At 43.9% G+C, this 22,648-nt stretch overlaps 1 protein-coding gene across 3 annotated transcripts in view; it reads left to right on the forward strand.

The window, feature by feature from the left end:
• Nucleotides 1-22,648, forward strand: part of NPHP4 (nephrocystin 4) — a 126,234-nt gene that overhangs the window by 22,355 nt on the left and 81,231 nt on the right. For all 3 annotated transcript variants that reach the window (XM_060141619.1, XM_060141617.1, XM_060141618.1), the window contains 3 exons: nt 8,726-8,862; nt 11,018-11,199; nt 11,904-12,030. In XM_060141619.1, coding sequence (XP_059997602.1) covers nt 8,726-8,862; nt 11,018-11,199; nt 11,904-12,030 — 446 coding nt within the window. The remainder of the gene's footprint in view (nt 1-8,725; nt 8,863-11,017; nt 11,200-11,903; nt 12,031-22,648) is intronic.

The following is a 22,648-nucleotide window of genomic DNA, read 5'->3' on the forward strand; positions in this document are numbered from 1 at the left end:
CCAGTTCAGGATGTGCTTCGGACACTCGCTTGACCATTTCATGAAAGGTTGCAGTTTATATATTTCTGCACTTAAAAAAAATCGTGGTAAAATAGACGTGTCATAAAATGTACTCTTCTAACTGTTTTTCAACATGCAGTTCCATAGTGTTAAGAACGTTCACATCCTTGAGCAACCCTCCCTCTCCAGAACGTTTTCCTCCTGCAGAACAAGACTCCGCACCCATGAAGCGCTAACTCCCCACCCGCCGCCCCCCAGCCCCTGGCAGCCTCCATTCTCCTTTCCATCTCAGAATTTGACTAATTTAAGTACCTCATATAAATGGAATTATCCAGAACTTGTCTTTTTGTGACTGGCTTATCTCACGCAGCATAATGTCTACAGCGTTCATCCACGTTGTAACATATGGTAGAATTTCCTTCCTTTTTTAAGGTTGAATGATATTCTGTTGTGTGGATGGACCCCGTTTTGTATGTCAGTCCATCTGTGGATGGATACTGGGTTGTTTCCACTTTTTGGCTACTGTGAATAATGATACCTGCACTTTTAATTGGGTCTGATTCATCAACTGACCTGCTTTAAACGATTAAAAAATGATGAAAGGAATACATAGACTTTCTCAGAAGTATCAGTCAAACCTAGCGCAGATTTGTGATAGGGAAGGTACAGAAAGCCACAAAGAGGGAAATAAAATAATCTGTGATTACTGCCTACAGATATACATGCATAGGCCACCATCAAAAAGTCTATAAATAACAAATGCTGGAGAAGGTGTGCAGAAAAGGGAACCCTCCTACACTGTTGGTGGGAATGTAAATTGATACAGCCACTGTGGAGGACAGTATGGAGGTTCCTTAAAAAACTAAAAATAGAGTTACTGTATGATCCAGCAATCCTACTACTGGGCATATATCCAGAAAAGATGGAAACTCTATTTCGAAAAGGTACATGCACCCCAGTGTTCATAGCAGCACTATTTACAATAGCCAAGACATGGAAGCAACCTAAATGTTCATTGACAGGGGAGTGGATAAAGCAGATGTGGCACATATATACAATGGAATATTACTCAGCCATAGAAAAGAATGAAATAATGTCATGTGCAGCAACACGGATGGACCTAGACATTATTATACTAAGTGAAGTCAGAGAAAGACAAATATCATATGATATCACTTATCTGTGGAATCTGAAAAAATATACAAAGGAACTTATTTGCAAAACAGAAATAGACTCACAGACTTTGAATACAAACTTATGGTTATGAAAGGGCAAAGCGGGGGAGGGATACATTGGGAATTTGGGATTGACATATACACACTACTATATATAAAATAAACAACAAGGACCAACTGTATAGCACAGGGAACTATATTCAATATCTTGTAATTATCTATAATGGAAAAGAATCTGAAAAAGAAATATATATATATATCTGAGTCACTTTGCTGTACACCTGAAACATTGTATATCAGTCATACTAAAATAAAAAAAAAGAAAAACAAGAACAGAGCAACTTCTCCAAAAAATGATATACATGTATACATGTAAATGCGTATATTTTAAATAAAATTGTCATCAAATGGACTAATAATACACAGGTTTTTTTTTTTTTTTTTTTTTTTTTTTGCGGTACGCGGGCCTCTCACCCCTGGGGCCTCTCCTGTTGTGGAGCACAGGCTCTGGACACGCAGGCTCAGTGGCCATGGCTCACGGGCCCAGCCGCTCTGCGGCATGTGGGATCTTCCCAGACCAGGGCACGAACCCGCGTCCCCTGCATCGGCAGGCAGACTCTAAACCACTGCGCCACCAGGGAAGCCCATAATACAGTTTTATATGTTGTTTTTTTCACCTACAATATCATGATTACTTTTTGATTATTAAATAATCTTAGAGAATATGATTTGTTTCTCATTTTATCTGAATGAGCCACAGATTATTTAAATTCTCCTATTATTGAACATCTGGTGGTTTCTTATTTTTGACTCTGTTATAAATAATGTTCTAATGAGCATGCCTGCAAGTAAAGTTTGCTTCCACTTTGATATATTGCTAACTAGACTCAGAAGTTGCATTACTGGGGCAGAAGGTGGATATGGACATTTTTAAGGCTCTTGACACACAAAGTTAGAGAAAATTGCCTCTTAGCTGTACTGATTTATAACCTTTCAGCAAGGTAGAGTGTTCCTTTCACCACAGTTTCGTCAGCATTGAGTCTTTTCTTTTAAACATCTTTATTGGAGTATAATTGCTTTACAATGTTGTGTTAGTTTCTGCTGTATAGCAAAGTGAATCAGCTATATGCATACGTATATCCCCATATCCCCTCCCGCTTGCGTCTCCCTTCCACCTTCTCTATCCCACCCCTCTAGGTAGTTGCAAAGCACCGAGCTGATCTCCCTGTGCTATGCGGCTGCTTCCCACTAGCTATCTGTTTTACATTTGGTAGTGTATGTATGTCAGTGTTACTCTCTTACTTCGTCCCAGCTTACCCTTCCTCCTCCCCACGTCCTCAAGTCCATTCTCTACGTCTGTGTCTTTTTTCCTGTCCTGCCCCTATGTTCATCAGAACCATTTTTTTTTTTAAGATTCCATATATATATGTTAGCATATGGTATTTGTTTTTCTCTTTCTGACTTACTTCACTCTGTATGACAGTCTCTAGGTCCATCCACCTCACTATAAATAACTCAGTTTCGTTTCTTTTTATGGCTGAAGAATATTCCGTTGTATATATGTGCCACATCTTCTTTATCCATTCATCTGTTGATGGACACTTAGGTTGCTTCCACGCTCTGGCTACTGTAAATAGAGCTGCAGTGAACATTGTGGTACATGACTCTTTTTGAATTATGGTTTTCTCAGGGTATATGCCCAGGAGTGGGATTGCTGGGTCGTATGGTAGTTCTATTTTTAGTTTTTTAAGGAACCTCCATAGTGTTCTCCATAGTGGCTGTATCAATTTACATTCCCACCAGCAGTGCAAGAGGGTTCCCTTTTCTCCACACCCTCTCCAGCATTTACTGTTTGTAGAGTTTTTGATGATGGCCATTCTGATGGGTGTGAGGTGATACCTCGTCGTAGTTTTGATTTGCATTTCTCTAATGATTAGTGATGTTGAGCATTCTTTCATGTGTTTGTTGGCAATCTGCATGTCTTCTTTGGAGAAATGTCTCTTTGGGTGTTCTGCCCATTTTTGGATTGGGTTGTTTGTTTTTTTTGATATTGAGCTGCATGAGCTGCTTGTATATTTTGGAGATTAATCCTTTGTCAGTTTCTTCGTTTGCAAATATTTTTTCCAGTTCTGAGGGTTGTCTTTTCGTCTTTTTTATGGTTTTCTTTGCTGTGCAAAAGCTTTTAAGTTTCATTAGGTCCCATTTGTTTATTTTTGTTTTTATTTCCATTTCTCTAGGAGGTGGGTCAAAAAGGATATTGCTGTGATTTATGTCATAGAGTGTTCTGCCTATGTTTTCCTCTGAGAGTTTTGTAGTGTCTGGCCTTACATTTAGGTCTTTAATCCATTTTGAGTTTATTTTTGTGTATGGTGTTAGGGAGTGTTCTAATTTCATTCTTTTACATGTAGCTGTCCAGTTTTCCCAGCACCACTTATTGAAGAGGATGTCTTTTCTCCATTGTATACTCTTGCCTCCTTTATCAAAGATAAGGTGACCATATGTGCGTGGGTTTATCTCTGGGCTTTCTGTCCTGTTCCATTGATCGATATTTCTGTTTCTGTGCCAGTACCACACTGTCTTGACTAGTGTAGCTTTGTAACATAGTATGAAGTCAGGGAGCCTGATTACTCCAGCTCCATTTTTCATTCTCAAGATTGCTTTGGCTATTTGGGGTCTTTTGTGTTTCTATACAGATTGTGAAATTTTTTGTTCTAGTTCTGTGAAAAATGCCATTGGTAGTTTGATAGGGATTGCATTGCATCTCTAGATTGCTTTGGGTAGTATAGTCATTTTCACAATGTTGATTCTTCCAATCTAAGAACATGGTATATCTCTCCATCTGTTTGTATCATCCTTAATTTCTTTCAACAGTGTCTTATAGTTTTTTGCATACAGGTCTTTTGTCTCCCTAGGTAGGTTTATTCCTAGGTATTTTATTCTTTTTGTTGCAGTGGTAAATGGGAGTGTTTCCTTAATTTCTCTTTCAGATTTTTCTTCATTATTGTATAGGAATGCAAGAGATTTCTGTGCATTAATTTTGTGTCCTGCTACTCTACCAAATTCATTGATTAGCTCTAGTAGTTTTCTGGTGGCACCTTTAGGATTTTCTATGTATAGTATCATGTCATCTGCAAACAGTGACAGTTTTACTTCTTTTCCGATTTGGATTCCTTTTATTTCTTTTTCTCCTCTGTCTGCTGTGGCTAAAACTTCCAAAACTATGTTGAATAATAGTGGTGAGGGTGGGCAACCTTGTCTTGTTCCTGATCTTACAGGAAATGGTTTCAGTTTTTCACAATTGAAAACCATGTTGGCTGTGGGTTTGTCATATATGGGCTTTATTATGTTGAGGTAGGTTCCCTCTATGCCTACTTTCTGGAGAGTTTTTAATCATAAACCGGTGTTGACTTTCGTCAAAAGATTTTTCTGCATCTATTGAGATTATCATATGGTTTTTATCCTTCAATTTGTTAATATGGTGTATCACATTCAATGATTTGCATATATTGAACAATCCTTGCATCCCTGGGGTAAACCCCACTTGACCGTGGTGTATGATCCTTTAATGTGCTGTTGGATTCTGTTTGCTAGTATTTTGTTGAGGATTTTTGCATCTCTGTTCATCAGTCATATTGGCCTGTAGTTTTCTTTTTTTGTGATATCTTTGTCTGCTTTTGGTATCAGGGTGATGGTGGCCTCGTAGAATGAGTTTAGGAGTGTTCCTCCCCCTGCTATATTTTGGAAGAGTTTGAGAAGGATGGGTGTTAGCTCTTCTCTAAATGTTTGATAGAATTCTCTTGTGAAGCCATCTGGTCCTGGGCTTTTGTTTGTTGGAAGATTTTTAATCACAGTTTCAATTTCATTACTTGTGATTGGTCTGTTCATATTTTCTATTATTTCCTGGTTCAGTCTTGGAAGGTTGTGTTTTTCTAAGAATTTGTCCATTTCTTCCAGGTTGTCCATTTTATTGGCATATAGTTGCTTGTAGTAATCTCTCATGATCCTTTGTATTTCTGCTGTGTCAGTTGTTACTTCTCCTTTTTCATTCCTAATTCTGTTGATTTGAGTCTTCTCCCTTTTTTTCTTGATGAGTCTGGCTAATGGTTTATCAATTTTGTTTATCTTCTCAAAGAACCAGTGTTTAGTTTTATTGATCTTTGCTATCATTTCCTTCATTTCTTTTTCATTTATTTCTGATCTGATCTTTATGATTTCTTTCCTTCTGCTAACTTCGGGGTTTTTCTGTTCTTCTTTCCCTAATTGCTTTCGGTGTAAGGTTAGCTGTTTATTTGAGATTTTTCTTGTTTCCTGAGGTAGGATTGTATTGCTATAAACTTCCCTCTTGAACTGCTTTTGCTGCATCCCACAGGTTTTGGGTCGTCATGTTTTCATTGTCATTTGTTTCTAGGTATTTTTTGATTTTCTCTTTGATTTCTTCAGTGATCTCTTGGTTATTTAGTAGCGTATTGTTTAGCCTCCATGTGTTTGTATTTTTTACATTTTTTCCCCTGTGATTGATATCTAGTCTCATAGCGTTGTCGTCAGAAAAGATACTTGATACAATTTCAATTTTCTTAAATTTACCAAGGCTTGATTTGTGAACCAAGATATAGTCTATCCAGGAGAATATTCCATGAATACTTGAGAAGAAAGTGTATTCTGTTGTTTTTGGATGGAATGTCCTGTAAATATCAATTAAGTCCATCTCGTTTAATGTGTCATTTAAAGCTTGTGTTTTCTTATTAATTTCATTTTGGATGATCTGTCCATTGGTGAAAGTGGGGTGTTAAAGTCCCCTACTATGATTGTGTTACTGTCGATTTCCCCTTTTATGTCTGTTAGCATTTGCCTTATGTATTGATGTGCTCCTATGTTGGGTGCATAAATATTTACAATTGTTATATCTTCTTCTTGGATTTATCCCTTGATCATTATGTAGTGTCCTTCTTTGTCTCTTTTAAAAGTCTTTATTTTAAAGTCTATTTTGTCTGATTTGAGACTTGCTACTCCAGCTTTCTTTTGGTTTCCATTTGCATGGAATATCTTTTTCCATCCACTCACTTTCAGTCTGTATGTGTCCCTAGGTCTGAAGTGGGTCTCTTGTAGACAGCATATGTATGGGTCTTGTTTTTGTATCCATTCAGCAAGCCTGTATCTTTTGGTTAGAGCATTTAATCCATTTACATTTAAGGTAATTATCAATATGTATGTTCCTATTACCATTATCTTAATTGGTTTGGGCTTGTTTTGTTGGTCCTTTTCATCTTTTGTGTTTCCCACTTAGAGTAGTTCATTTAGCATTTGTTGTAGAGCTAGTTTGGTGGTGCTGAATTCTCTTAGCTTTTGCTTGTCTGTAAAGCATTTGATTTCTCTGTCGAATCTGAATGAGAGCCTTGCTAGGTAGAGTATTCTTGGTTTTAGGTTCTTTCCTTTCATCACTTTAAGTATATCATGTCACTCCCTTCTGGCTTGCAGAGTTTCTGCTGAGAAATCAGCTGTTAACCTAATGGGAGTTCCCTTGTATGTTATTTGTTGTTTTTCTCTTGTTGCTTTTAATAATTTTTCTTTGTCTTTAATTTTTGTCGGTTTGATTACTGTGTGTCTTGGTGTGTTTCTCTCGGTTTATCCTGTGTGGTACTCTCTGTGCTTCTGGACTTGATTGACTACTTTCTTTCCCATATTAGGGAAGTTTTCCATTATAATCTCTTGAAATATTTTCTCAGACCCTTTCTTTTTCTCTTTTTCTTTTGGGACCCCTATAATCGGAATGTTGATGCGTTTAATGTTGTCCCAGAAGTCTCTGAGACTGTCCTCAATTCTTTTCATTCTTTTTTCTTTATTCTGCTCCGTGGCAGTAATTTGTACCATTTTATCTTCCTGCTCACATATCCATTCTTCTGCCTCAGTTAATCTGCTATTGATTCCTTCTAGAGTATTTTTAATTTCAGTTATTGTGTTGTTCATCACTGTTTGCTTGCTCTTTAGTTCTTCTAGATCCTTGTTAAATGTTTCATGTATTTTCACCATTCTCTTTCCGAGATTTTGGATCACCTTTACTATCACTACTCTGAATTCTTTTTCGGGTAGGTTGCCTATTTCATCATCATTTATTTGGTTGTGTGGGTTTTAACCTTGCTCCTTCGTCTGTAGCATATTTTTTTTTGTCGTTTCATTTTTTTTCCTTTTTTGATGGGTCGGGCTGTATTCCTGTCTTACTGGTTGTTTGGCCTGAGGCGTCCAGCACTGGAGTTTGCAGGCAGTTGAATAGAGCCGGGTCTTGGTGCTGAGATGAGGACCTCTGTGAGGCCTCACTCCAACTGATACTCCCTGGGGTCTGAGGTTCTCTGTTAGTCCAGCGGTTTGGACTCGAAGCTCCCACTACAGGAGCTTGGGCCTGACCTCCAGCCTGGGAACCAAGATCCTGCAAGCTTCATGGCATGGTAAAAAAAAAAAAAAAAAAAAAAAGAAAGAAAAAAAGGAGCAGTACAATATCAAAGAATAAAATACCAAATAAAGTTAGAAAGATAAAAAATATATTAGGAAAAATAAAGCTGTAATTGAAACAACCGGTCACTGGGGGTTCCTCCTGTCCCCAGGTGTCTGTGGTCCCTCACCAGCACCTGGTAGGTGCCCTAGTTGTGAGGAGACATGAATTCGCATCCTCCTAGTACGGCACCTTGACTCCACCCCTCAGCATTGAGTCTTACGTCAATTTTTTTTAAAGTTTAGAATTGGCCTTCAAAATCGAAGACCTTGCATGTAAATATTTAAATAACCCTGAACATTTAGGGAGAGACAGACAGGACCAGAACCAGAATGATGACGCTGATGGGGACGTAAGGGACAGACCCCTGGGGGTGTGTTTGCTGGGGAGCAACTGGCTTTGCCTTCTTCCTCCTGTGTCACCTTTGCTCCAGAGCCCATGGAGAATCCTCTCCAAATGCACGTGATGCTCCCCTCTCGCGGCTGCGGCCGGGCTTCCATGTACCTGCTTGGTGCAGGTGCTGGGCTGGATGCAGGGGCCGCCACCCCCTTCTGTCCTCACGGAGCTCACGGTCCAGGGGTGCTTCTTGATGGGGCAGGACTTCCTTCACGGTGCCAGCCCAGCCCGAGTTTCTGCTCGTTGCCGTGCCATGCTCACGCCTATGCCTGCGTGTTTCCACGTGGTTCAGGGTAAACCTAATGAAACGAGAAATGACATAGCGGGCTGTGCCCTTGCTGGATAGGAAGTCATGATAAAGGGGAGCCGAGTGCAGGGGACAGATGTCACTCTGCCTCAGGCTGTCTGTGTGCCCTGGATGGCCGGATTAGGGGATTTGTTCCTGGAGATGCTTTGGGGTAGAATTTGGACCGAAAATGAAATTTGCGCTTGTTTGATCTGTTTGGTGTCTGGGCTTGGACGGAGGTGGGCTCTGGCTGTGAGTCCTCTCTGAGCGATGCCCATGCTGCCTTCTCTGTCCTTGGCCTGCGGCCTGGACCCCCCGTGGGTGAGAGGACCCTCCAGTGGTTTTGTTTCTGCGGGTCATCCCTCTGAGCCTCTCGTTGTGCAGGGGACACGCTCCGGAAGCCTCGCCTTCAGAAGTCTCTCACGTGGTACCTGGACAATCTGTTCTTCACGATGTATCCCTCCCTGGAGAAGTTTGAGGAGGAGCTTCTGGAACTTGTGATCAGCGATCACTTCCGGGAGGTACAGTCTTGGGTCGGGGAAGTTAGTCTGAACGGTGCAGGTGGAAACGGCAGGCGGAGCTGGGGAGCTCCCGGCCTCTCAAGCCCCCAGGTGGGTGGTCCAGCCCCTGGTGACACCTGTGGTCCTGTCTTTCGTCTCTTTGTGGCTGAAGAGGGACACTAACCCATTGTCTTTATTTTTTTAAATTTTAAAAAAATTTTTATTCTTTGGCTGGGTCACGTGGCATGTGGGATGCGGGATCTTAGTTCCCTGACCAGAGATCGAACTCAGGCCCCCTGCATTGGAAGAGCAGAGTCTTAACCACTGGACCACCAGGGAAGTCCCACGAGCCCATTGTCTTAACTTTGATATTGACGAGGGTGCTGTTATCCTGAGACATTAATTAGCATTCACTTCAATGTAACTTAATCAGTCCTCATTTAAAAGTAGATTAAATCACCAAATGAGCATAGGAAAACCTGTAAAAGAATCCACATTTACAAGGGACATTTTGAGGATGTTTCCAAGGAGACGACTAGGGATCTCAACCACTTTGCCCCATCGAAGCAGTTTACTGTGAGCGGTGCTCCCCCTAACACTGCTCAGTTTTGCCTGTGTGACGCTGTCCTGCAGACTCCGCACCGTGATGCCTCGTCCCCACTGTGGGCCTTTGAACACATGGCCCACTTTCGTGCATGTTCTTCGTCTGGATCTGTGCACGACCCCTCTCAGGTATCATGTCTCAGTGCAGACCTGTTGCCCTGAGGGGCCGCCCTGCCCAAGCTGCAGGCAGCGTCCCCCTTTCCCCTCGCCGGGCGTGCTCTCTGACGCATCACCCTGCTTCGTTTCTCTGGGTGCTTGGCCTTCTCGGAGAGCACCTGGTTTCCTTACTGTTTACGGGTGGATTGTGGGTCCCTCTCTGGAGTATTTGCACCAGGAGGACAGGGACTTGGTTTGCTTTACCACTGCACCTGATGTGCCTAAAACAGTCGGCACATAGTAGGTCTCTAACATGTATTTGTGAGAAAGAATGTGCAGTCAGTGGATGCCCATCCTCGTAGTCTGTGAAGTTAGCAAATTATTCACACACACACACACACACACACACACGAATGTGTGTACACGCACGAATAAGGTGATCTTTTCTTTTGCTCTCTACCCGTTCTTGAAGATGTTGTGCTATGTAATGTAGTCTCATGTGAAACAGAAACACGAAGCAGAGAAGAGGACTGAAATAGCATCATACATTTTCTTGGCATAGTTCCTGCTGTTTTCTTATGGCTCAGAAAAGATTGTCTGAGGGTAGAAAGATGTTTAAGAGCATTATTGTTGAATTTTATATATTCCCATAAAGATCACTTTATTCTGTGTTTTTACTCTTTTTGTATTTTTGTTCCCATCCAACTGGCAGATACTCCGTTATCACCTTCGTTTTATTTTCATTACTCAGAGACTAATGGGCTGAACTTACGTCTGTTTAGCATGATTAATGGGCAATGAAGAAAACTCGAAAATTCAGGGATCATTTTGCAACAATCACATAATTTAATAAACAGTAATAGCCTGGAGGAATATCCTTGCTCATTTGTTAGGGCGCCTGTATGTTTTTTTTGTTAAGATGAAAACACTTTAATATCCAGGGATCACTTTGGGGCAGACTTACTGCCTAAATATGCCCACTCTTCCTGCGGCCCTGTCCGCCCCAAGTCTCAGGTTTCTGAGCTGTGGGAGGGCAGAGGTGCTGATGCTCGCTGTGTTCAGCCTTGGTCAGCGCCTGCCCTTGACTCCGGGGCCTCTCACTTCTTGGAGCCCACTTGGAGCTCACTTCCTCTCACTGTTGGAGGTGCTAGGGCCCCTTGTTGCTGGTTTGCTGCGTCTTGAGAATTGTAGCTCAACCTTGGAAACCCGGAGCGAGAGTTAGCTGATTCAGGCATCTAAGGGATGTATTGCTCTACGAGATGATGCTACGTGAGAAATCCCCAAAGTACCTAGAAAATGGCCCAAGGCCAGTCTGCTCTGATTGGATGGTGCTTCACTAAGCTCCGTCTGGTCTGGAATGTCTGAAACCTCTGTCTAGTTTCTTCTCTCTGCTGGGGCTCTCTGCTGGGAGCTTTCCTGGCGAGCTCCCGCCCCCCTCCGCACCGACCTTATTCTGTGCCATGTGTGCTTTTCCCAGGCGGGCAGCCCGCTGGACAGTGGTGCCCTGGAGATCTTGGAGCGGCGCCTGTGCGTGGGCGTGCACAACGGGCTGGGCTTCGTGCGGAGGCCACAGGTGGTGGTGCTGGTGCCTGAGCTGGAGGTGGCCTTGACGCACTCTGCCAGCTTCAGCCGGAGAGTTGGCGCCTCTTCGAAGGCCAGGTATTTCCCCCGGGGTCCCAGGTCGCGGTCCGCGTGGAGTTAGGAGGTGCGGTGTGGGCACCTGACCAGGGATCAGAGTGAAAGGCAGTTGTTCTTACACGCGAGGTGTGCGCTCATCCACCTGGGTTCTTGCCCGGTGCCTTTGATTCCTCTTGCTTAGTCGTCCCCATCAGGAGCAGACCTCAGTGTTGTGAGGTTGGAAAGATCCTGGTTTTTGTGCCACGACGGGTTTTGGAGTTAGCATAACAGATGCTTCCAGCTGTGGAGCCCTGGCATGCTTTCCTCCAGATGCGCCCCGTGATCCCTCTCTCACATGACACAGAACCAGAGGGCAGTAAGTTCTGCCGCTCTGTTCAGTCCTGTGCGTCTCAAATCACAACAGAGACATCGCCTAGGGGTTCCATACGTGAAGCTGGACGGAAGCCGGCCTCGGGGGGGGGTACCTCCCTGGAGACCTTCCGTCCTCCTGATACCAGTGCTGGCATTTTGGGAGAGTGTTGATTGCGGCACCTAAGAGAGGCTCTGGTTTGGGAAGTTACCTTGATGGCCAAACACCCAGAAGGGCTCAGTGCCATTGCTTGGGGGACTCACTGTACCAGACCGCAGCAGCGCGCCCGGTGCCGCGGCGCCCGAGCTGATGGCGGGTGGGTGCCGGGCAGCAGGAGCCCCGCCTGACACGCCCCCTCTGTGTGTTCTCGGCGCAGATCTGGAAACCACACTCTGGTCTCGAGAAGCCGCCTCCAGCTCCCTGAGATGGTCTGTCAGCCCGCGTTCACCATCGTCTTTCAGCTGGAGTACGTGTTTAACAGCCCTTCGGGAGCGGACGGCAACGTAAGAACCATCCGCTTGTTTCGCGTGCCGCCTGGCGACGGGCTCTACGCACGCAGAATAAGCATAGTCACCATTCCTTTTTCTTCCGTTAAAAGCAGTGTGATTATTATTAACAATATGGATAACAAGCGTGGAATATGATTCTAGAAAACACTTGTTCCAAGTGATAGCTTTGTTCTAATCATTTCCCATCTTTATGGTAATAGTACGTACACTCTGCTGGCAGCTGGTTTATAAACAGTTCAATAAACAGGCATCATGCAGCATAACATCATTAACTCATGATTATTGAATCAATAATTATTTTGAAAGAATGAGACCATTTTAATGCCTTTTTCAAATACTAAGTGTAGTAAAGCTTGAATCTGCACAAGAAGTGAATGTTTTCTTAGAGTGGACTTTGTATGTGCCCACATCAGAACCAAGAGTAAGAATCTATAGGATTCAGTTGGAAGAAATGTAACAAAGAGACATCATTTACATCATTGATGCAGATTTTTCGGAAAACCCAAGTCATGCTATTCTTAAGATTCAGATTTTTGTTTGAAAAAGCAAATATCAATTTAACAAGTAAATTAAAAATAAAAATAGGCCAACAAGACACCTTCTGTGGTGGTCAGTCTGCCTGCATCACCGTGCAGCTGAGGCAAGAGCAGGGGGCTGGGAGCGGTCTTGGGGGGCCTTTGGAAGGAGAATGGGGTGTCAGCACAGCTGCTGTGTTAGTTCCTGATGTCCTCTGGTAGCAGTGAACTGACCTCTCTGATGTCTGTGCCTCGTGTAATTCAGGGTCCTAATCAGGTGAGCAGACCCAGAGGCAGGTATTCTGAGTATAGGCGAACGAATGATGTCCGTTGTTCTCACAAAGTTCTTGTTCCCAGTTCTGCTTTTCTTTCTTTGTTACCAGAAATTTCAGCTAAAATGCAACTGTATGCAGATATGCTTGTCAGCCCGGGGCAGGCCCTCCGGGCCTGGGGTGGAGCTTTACCAGGAGGGAGAGGCTTCCCCATCCTGGGGGGAAGTTCGCCAGCTCAGGTGCAACATCCCTGGTGCTGCCACTGGGCGTGGGCAGGAGGTCGGTACAGAGGGAGCCCCTGAGGAGCAGAGGGCCTGGCTCTCCACTCATTTACGTTTAGATTGTGTCCCCTCGAGAACGTTAATTACAATTCGCTTGTGATTATAAAGCCTGTGTCCTGAAACTTTATGTCTTACCCAACACTTGATTGTTAGTTTTTAACTCTTCACTGAAATGCTTACCCGCTGACAGGTGGATCCGCCACGCGCTGTTGCTTGTGGAGCTCTTGGAATGTGGCTTGAAATAGCTCATCAGTTCTTTTTGATGTGGAGGTTTATCTTAACATGGAATATTGGATTCCGTTTTACTGTCATCAAGTGTACTTTCTTCAGGGTAATCTGGAGAGGAAATGTTCCTGTGTCTGAAATGAATTTCCGCACAAATTACTTGCTGCATGGAACAGTGAGGATGGGTTAGCATTCCGGGGGTGAAAACCAAATCAGACATTCCCACCACAACCAGACTTAGACGTACAGGAGAAGACTAGCCTGATGCTGTCGACATGGGCTCTCGCTCCTTCCCCGAGGAGTGTCCCAGGAGGGGACGCGGCCCACTGGGCCTCCTGCAAGGTCAGGGCTCGGCCTTGGCGGGACATGTCGCAGCTGGCATGCTCCTGCTTCCCTCTGCAGCCCATTATGGAGCGTGTCTTCGGGTGCATTCAGCCTGCAAATTCCTTTCTCCCTTTTCTTTCCTTTTAAAAAACTCTATGTGGTGGACATGCCAAGTGTAAACAAAAGCAGACCGGATAGTAAAATAAGCCCCAAGGAGCTTCAGCAGTTTTCCACTCTGTGGACAGTCTTGTTTTGTCCATACCCTCTTGCACAACCCATTTTGGTTCATTTTGAAGCAAATTCCAGTCATAATTGCATCTGTTTTGATTATTGTAAACATTTCGGCATATACATTCTTTTCTTTAAGACCTTTTTGATTATAGAGACTTTCGAATATAAAGATAGAAGCGTACGATAAACCCGATGAATGTACCCATCGCCAGTCTCAGAAGTTATCAGCTCCTGGCCAGCCTTGTCTCTGCCTTTCTTTCCTATCCCCATTCCTCCCAGATTATTTTAGAGCAAATCCTAGACCCCGTGTCATTTCCTCTGTGGACAGTGCAGGAGATCTTTCCAAAAGATGGGGGTAAAACTTCCCTGCAATACCATCGTCACACCTAAAAAATAAAACAAAGTTCTCGGTATCATCAGTCACCCAGCCTGCCTGGGTGTAGGTTTGAAGTATTTTCCTTAATCAGAAATAGACCTTTGTGAGACTGTTCACTTTCAAGTGTTTATCTAGATCAGCGAGAGGCCATCTGGGCTAATAGTGTCTCCAGTTTATACCCAGTCACCTGAGCCTCAGAGGACTGTTTGGTCCTGAATATTTTGGTAGTCATTAGACACAAACTAGAAAAAAGTTTTGAGAAGACACACCCCTTGTTTGTAATCTGTTAGCCAGAACGACTAAAGCCTTTGTGATTTGTCTTTGGGTTAACTGTTCTTCTGATCCAGACAACGTACCTTCTAGAAACCTGAGTCCATGGGGACAGTGCACCCACAGCAGAAGGCCCGTTTGGAAATGCCGTGAGCTTTGCAAGTGTGGCCTCCAGAAATGTTTGCTGTTTGAATAAAGCTGATAAAGCAGACTGCCTAGAACATAAGAGTGACGTGGAAAGAAGGTAGCTGTAGAAATAAACAGACCCAGTGTCCTCTGCTGCGTTTTTGTCAGAATAAGTGCAGATCACCACGGGGCTGCGAGGGGGCAAAAGAGCTCTTTTCTGGGGAGTAACACAGCAAAATAACCCTCTCCCACATCTCTGGGGGGTAAAACTCTAATTTATTTATATATTTGCTAGTATTCTTTGAACAAAACAAGTTCATATAACAGAGATTTGAGTGCTTAACATAGGTATCATGCCGGATTTACTCTGAAAATTACATAAATTTAAACTTTCTAGAACTTGGAAATACAGATGTCTTGAGGGTTCTCTGGAGAGCTTTCAAAATAACCCCTCCTTGGACCCTGGAGCCAGGTCCGTGTCCTGATTGAGTCACCTTGCAGCTGTATACACATTGCAGCCATACATCTCGCTGTGCTGCAGCTTGAGGTTGTCACCATCAGAGGCCCCCCACCGAGCGCGCAGGACCTGCTGAGTTTCCGACTGTCTGCTTAGGTGGAGGTTGCTAAAGAAGAGGGAATTGGTGCAGAGTCTTCTATTTTGTCCTGAATGTTGGGTCTCCCTTATGGTTTTAGGAAAGATAACAACTCACTTTTTAAAAATTGTGGTTTTTTTTTATTTGTCTTTTTTAAAAAAATATTTTTTCATTGAGGAGAAATTCACATACCCTAATATGATTTTTAAAGTGTCCAATTCAGTGGTATTCTGACTTACTTTTTTTTTTTAAATGTCTTTTTCTCTTGTGGGAAAATACACATAAAATTTACCATCTTAACCATTTTAAAGTGTACAGCCAGTGGTATTAAGTACATTCACATTGTTGTACAACCGTCACCACCATCCATCCCCGTAACTCTTTTCGTCTTGTAAAACTGAAGCTCTGTGCCCATTAAACACACTCCCCATTCTCCCCGCCTGCTAGCCCCTGGGAACCATAATTCTACTTTCTGTCTTTATGATTTTGACTATTCTAAGTACCACATGTAAGTAGAATCATACTGTATTTGTCCTTTTGTGACTGACTTATTTCACTTAGTATAAGTCTTCAAGGTTCATCCATGTTGTAGCATATCATAGAATTTCCTTCCTTCTTTTTTTTTTTTTTTTTTTTTTTTTGCAGTACGCGGGCCTCTCACTGCTGTGGCCTCCCCTGCTGCAGAGCACAGGCTCCAGATGCGCAGGCTCAGTGGCCATGGCTCACGGGCCCAGCCGCTCCGCGGCATGTGGGATCTTCCCGGACCGGGGCACGAATCCGTGTCCCCTGCATCGGCAGGCGGACTCTCAACCACTGCGCCACCAGGGAAGCCCTCCTTCCTTCTTAAGGCTGAATAATATTCCATTGCATGGATAGACCGCACTTGGGTTGCTTCCATGTTTTAACTATTGAGAACAATGCTACTGTGACCATGGGTGTACAAGTATCTCTTTGAGACCTGCCTTCAATACTTCTTGTGTATATACCCAAAAGTGGAATTACTGGATCATATGGTAATTCTATTTTTCACTTTTGAGGAGGCACCATTCTGTTGTCTACAGTGGCTACACCATTTTACATTCCCACCAACAGTCCACGTCCTTGCCAGTGCTCATTGCTTTCTATTTTTTGGATAGGAGCCATCCTAATGGGTATGAAATAGTATCTCATTGTACTTTTTTTTTTTTTTTTTTTTTTTGTGGTACGTGGGCCTCTCACTGTTGTGGCCTCTCCCGTTGCGGAGCACCGGCTCAGGACGCGCAGGCTCAGCGGCCATGGCTCATGGGCCCAGCCGCTCCGCGGCACGTGGGATCCTCCCGGACTGGGGCACGAACCTGCGTCCCCTGCATCGGCAGGCGGACTCTCAACCACTGCGCCACCAGGGAAGCCCTCATTGTACTTTTGATTTGCATTTACCTAGCGATTAGTGATGTTGACCGTCTTTTCATATGCTTGTTGGCCATTTGTGTGTCTTATCTGGAGAAATGTCTAGGTTTTTTGCCAGTTTTTTATTGGGTTGTGGAGTTTTCTGTATATTTTGCATATCAATCCTTTATCAGCTATACGATTTGCAAATATTTTCTCCCATTCTGGGGTTTCCCTTTTTACTCTGTTGATATTCATTTCACTTCCAGCCTGTATGTGTCTTTGGTTCTCAGGTGGGTCTCTTATAGACAGTGTATAGTTGGATCATGTGTTTTTATCCATTCTGCCAGTCTCTGTCTTTTGATTGGAGAGTTTAATCCATTTACATTTAAAGTAATTTCTGATAGGGAATGACTTACTTCTGTCATTGTGTTATTTATTTCTATGTGCTTAAAGTTTTTTTTTTTTTTTGGTCCCTGCATTACTCTTTTCTCTTGTGTTTGGTTGATTTTCTTTGAAGTGAAATGTTTAAAGTCCTTTCTCATTTCCTTTTGTGTATATTCTATAGCTCAGTTCTTTGTTGTTATGGGGACTACCTTTAGCATCCAAAAGTTATAACACTAATTTGAATTTGTACCATCTTAATTTCAATAACGTACAAAAACTCTGCTCATTTGTAGCACCGTCTCCCACCCTTTCGGTTGTTGATGCCACAGTATTACATCTTTATACATTGTGTGCCCAAAACGTAAAATAATAATGCTTTTCAATGTGTTATTCTCTTAAATTATGTAGAAAACAAGATATGGAGTTACAAACCAAAGTTGTAGTAGCTTTTACACTAATAATTGGTTTTTTTCCTTTATATGTATTAGTGTTTTAAATCATGTAGACAACAAAAAGAGCGATAACAAGCCACTGTTTCAATAATATTAGCTTTTATATTGTCCATATATTTACCTTCATTGAGATCTTTTTTTTCCCATATGGCTTTGAGTTACTGTCCAGTGTCCTTCCATTTCACCCTGCAGGACTCCCTTGAGCATTTCTTGCAAGCAGGTCTAGTGATAATGAAATCCTTCAGCTTTTGTTTATGTAGGTATGTCTTAATTTCTCCCTCACTTTTGAAGGAGAGTTTTGCCAGATATAGGATTCTTGGTTGACAGTTTTGTTTTCCTTTTAGCACTTTGGTATGCTGGCTCACTGTCTCTGGCCTCAAGTTTCTGATGAGAAATGTGCTGATAATCTTATTGAGGATCCCTTGTACGTGACAGTTTGCTTCTCTCCTTGCTTTCAATTTTTGCTCTTTGTCTTTTGAAAGTTTGATTACAGTGTATCTCAGTGTGGATCTCTTCAGGTCCATTGAGCTTCTTGGATGTTTATATTCATGTCTTTCATCAAATTTGGGAGGTTTTCAGCCATTATTTCTTCAGATACTCTCTCTGCCCCTTTCTCTTGCTTGTCTCCTGGGACTCCCAGGATGTGTATATCGGTCCAGTTGATAGTGTCCCATAGGTCCCTTAAGTTCTTTCTGCTTTTTTTTCAATTTTTTTTCTTTTTCAGACTCAGTAATAACCATTGTTCTATCTTCAAGTTCATTGATTCTTTCTTCTGCATGTTCAAATCTGCCTTTGAATCCCTCCAGTGAATTTCTCATTTTTGGTTATTGTAATTTTCAGCTCCAGAATTTCTTTTTAGGTTTTCTGTCTCTTTATTGATATTTCCATTTTGTTCATACAGAGTTTTCGTGATTTTCTCCACATCTTCCTTTAGTTCTTTGAGCATCTTTAAGACAGTAGTTTTAAGGCCTTTGTGTAGTATATCTACCATTAGGTCGTTTTCAGGGACAGTTTCTGTTGATTATTTTTTCCTTTGAATGGGCCATACTTTTCTGTTTCTTTGTATGCCTCGTGCTTTTGTTTTTGTTGTTGAACACTGGACATTTGGGTCTAATAATGTGGCAGCTCTGGAAGTCAGATCTGCCCATACCCCAGGGTTTGCTGTTTTTTATTATTATCCTTTTTTTTTTGGATTGCTATGGGCTTTCTGTGTGCTGAGGATCATCCAGAGGTATAAACTTAAGTCCTTCTTAGGTCTCTTCTGAGCCTGGCCTTTCCCTGGGCATGCATGGTCACCTTCTAATTTTCCACATACGTGCAGTTGTTTTTGAATGTCTGAGTCTTTAATGTCTGGCTCCCAAAAGAGGAAAAAGAAAAATGAAGGTGGAAAAGGCTCTGAGCCTTCAAATCCTCTGCAGCTGGAAGGAAGGTACAACAACACTGGTGCATTCCCCTTTCCTGGACCTCTGTGATCAGAAGCAGCAATCAGAGCATAGATGGGTGGGTTAGGGAGGGTGAGAGGGAGATGTAAGAGGGAGGGGATATGCCATATATGTATACACATAGCTGATTCACTTTGTTATACAGCAGAAACTAACACACCGTAACTAAGCCAATTATACTCCAATAAAGATGTTAAAAAAAAATCAGAGCATGGATACCCAATCTTTAGAGGAGGGGGTCTTTTTTCCCACCCTGGTTCCCACAAGCTGTGCACAGGCCGTCCCAGGAACATGGGCACAGCTGCCTGCCCCCTGGCTGGGGTGGGGGTGGGGAGCTGCTGCTGGGCTAAGGGCTGAATTTGCCCCCAGTTGACCACAACTTACTGTCCAGTTCTTCCCCTGGAGGTTGCAAGCCTTCAGTAGTCTCCCGAGTTCCAAAATAATTACACCAGACAGTTCTGCCAGAGCAGGTGGTGTCCAGTGGGGAGAGGTTCCTGGTGTCTCCTGCTCCGCCTTCTTTGCAGGATCCTCTCCTGACTGACCTTTTGAAGTAAGTTTCTCTTTGTCTCCATCACTTCTTTGGTTTAGCACAATTCTACCCAGTCCCAAATCTCATAAATTACGGGTCTCCATCGTGGTTTGGTTTTGCCCCAGGAGTTTAAGGTGTGCTGCATCTAACATCTCTGACTTTAGTGCGTCGTTCGGTATTTCTCACCAAAGGTGGAACAACTCACCTTTAATTCAGTGATATGAGCCCGGTAACGCTGCCTTGGGCGGAGCTGCCTCTCATTTCCCCGTTGGTGGTGTTTCCTTGGAGAGAATGAGGAAACGGCTTCCACTCCAGGCCCAAATGAGATGCTGGGATGGCAGCCCTGCCTCGCTTGTTTGTGGTTCCTTCTGCTCTGTTGACTTACAGGTCTCTGGTTAAACATGGAGCTGGTGTTCCTCTCTTATTTCTTCTGGAGATAAGACTGATGATAGTAGGCTGTCACAGGTGAAAGTGCTCCTGTAATTGTCCCCTCCTTCTAACACCTTCTAACACTTGTCAGGTTTTCACTTTGGGAACCAGCTGAAGGTTTCTTGCTCAGGTCGGTCCCTCACACGGCTTCAGGAAATGACCTGGAGGAATCCCCCGTCCATTATTAATTGGTGATTGCTCAGGATACTGGTATGCGATGCAGAGAAGCTTCCGTATTCTGCGGCATCCTTCCTCTTCTCTTGCAGCACCCCACCCGTAATCTCTGCTTTCCTGCTCAGGCAGTGCGCTTAGTTGCGGCGGTGGGGGGGGGGGGCGCATCTTACATCCTGTAGAATCAGAAAAAGGCCGATGCCTCCCGCTCCTGGGAGCGAGGCGGGTGGAGTCATTCTGGGTGCAGGTGACGAAGAGCCTGTATAACTGCTGGACTTCCAGGGGCCACTTCTTTGGTGCACATGCACGTCTCTGTAGGCGGGAGTTGAGACTCTTATGGTTACTAGAAACGGAAACTCCGTTCAGTCCAGCTTGAGCAACAGGAAGCGACTCTCTTGGCTCTCAGGTCTGGCAAGTCGAGGAAGGGTCTGGTCTCAGGCACTTCAGGGGCTCACGTGATTGTTTTGTTCTTGAAGTAAAGCTTACCTTTGGTGACCTGTACAGGTCTACGCTTACTTCTGTGAGTTCTGACTAGTATCACCTGTGTCTCCCCCGCCGCTTCCAAGGTGCAGAACCTCTCTACTCTTCCAGAAGTCCGCTCCTGTCCCTCCCAGGCAGTTCCCACCCTCTGTCAGCAAGTGCTGGCTTGGTTTTTATCTTTAGAAACTTCGTGAATTTTCTGTGACTGCTTACCAAATTACCCCAGATTTGATAGGGTACAACAACGGATATGTATTCTCTCATAGTTCTGGAGGCCAGAAGTCTGGAGTCAGTATCACTGGGCTGGAAACAAGGTGTGGGCAGGGCTGTGCTCCCTCTGGAGGCCACAGGGGAGGCTCCTTCCTGCCTCTTCCAGCTTCGGGGGCTGCCGGCAGTCCTTGGCTGTGGCCCCATCCCTCCACTCTTGCAGGCCTGCATCTTCACGTCTCTGCTGCTCCATGTCGCCACGTCCCGCTCCTCGGTGTGTGTCTCAAAGCCCGCTCTGCCTCCCTCTGATAAGGACACTCGTGACTGCATTTAGGGCCAGTCAGGTAGTCCAGGATGATCTTTCCTTCCCAAGATCCTCAACTTGATCCCGTCTGAAAAGATCCCTTGACCTTACAAAGCAATGTTTACGAGTTCTGGGGATTAGGGCCTGATATCTTTGGGGGCCATTATTCAGCCCACGACAACCACAGAAGGGTTTTGCCTGTTTTTGAACTTCATCTAAATGGAATAATGTAGACTATGCTTTATGTGTCTGGATTTCTCCCATCCAGCATAATGGTTTGGACATTCATTCATGTGGTTCATTCATTTTTTATTTTAAATTTTAAAATTTACTTATTTATTTATTTTTGGCCGCGTTGGGTCTTCGTTGCTGCGCGCGGGCTTTCTCTAGCTGTGGTGAGCGGGGCTACTCTTTGTTGCGGTGCGTGGGCTTCGCATTGCGGTGGCTTCTCTTGTTGCGGAGCGCGGGCTCCAGGCACGTGTGCCTCAGTAGTCGAGGTACGCGGGCTCAGTAGTCGTGGCTCGCGGGCTCTAGAGCGCAGGCTCAGTAGTTGTGATGCACGGGCTTCATTGCTCCGTGGCGCGTGGGATCTTCCCGGACCAGGGCTTGAACACGTGTCCCCTGCATTGGCAGGCGGATTCTTAACGACTGCGCCACCAGGGAAGTCCCGGTTCATTTATTTTTATTGCTGAGTTTTCTGTCCTATGAATCTGTTTCTTCATTTTTCGCTTGTTGGGCTTTTCTACTTTGTGAATGGAGCTGCCCGAAACATTCTTGGGCAAGTCTTTTTATGGACGTATATTTTCATTTCTCTTTGGTAAATACTGTGGAGCGGAGTGGCTGGGTCACGGGTAGATGTGCGCTTTCCTTGTAAGCAGTGCCAGCCTGTCCAGGTGGTCGCACCAGCGCTGTCTGAGGGCTTGGCTGCTTGCGTGCTCACCAGCATTGGATTCTGCTTGTCATTTTAGTTTCAGGCACTTTACGGGTTGTGACTGTGGCTTTGCTTTGCATTTCCTTGGCGACCAGTGATACTGTGTACTTGTTTGTGTGTTTGTTGGCCGTTCCCAATCTGCCTTTGTCAAGTGGTTATTCCATTGTTTTGGGTTGTTTGCCTTTTTTATTGCGTGGATGGGAGTTTCTTTTATATATTTTGGATATAAGTTCTCTGTCAGATACGTAGATTGTGAATATTTTTTCAGTCTGTGACTCGCCTTTTCATTTTCTTCACAGTTTTTTTTTTTTAAAGGCATAGTGGGACTTTATTTTGTTCTGTCAAAAACTTTTTATTTCTGTAAAAACTTACAAGTTGCAGAAATACAAAAAATACTGGTTTAGTCTTGGTTCAATTTCACTGACTGATTACATTTGCCCCATCTGCTTTAGTTGCACTCGCTTGCTCACGTTTCCTCCCTCCCTCCCCGTGTGTGTGTGTGTATGTGTGTGTGCACACACGTGTGCATGTATGTAGACTCACACACGTATTTTTTCTGAACCACTTGAGAGTAAACTGCAGACATCATGCTCCTGACCCCTAAATGCCTCCGTGCCTCCTCGAGATTGAGGGTGTCCCCTGTGTAAGCACAGTGCGGGGTCAACCTCAGTTCACTTAGCATCAACTCCACGCCCCCATCTC

This window comes from Lagenorhynchus albirostris, chromosome 2 (assembly GCF_949774975.1).
Source record: "Lagenorhynchus albirostris chromosome 2, mLagAlb1.1, whole genome shotgun sequence".
Lineage (NCBI taxonomy): Eukaryota > Metazoa > Chordata > Mammalia > Artiodactyla > Delphinidae > Lagenorhynchus > Lagenorhynchus albirostris.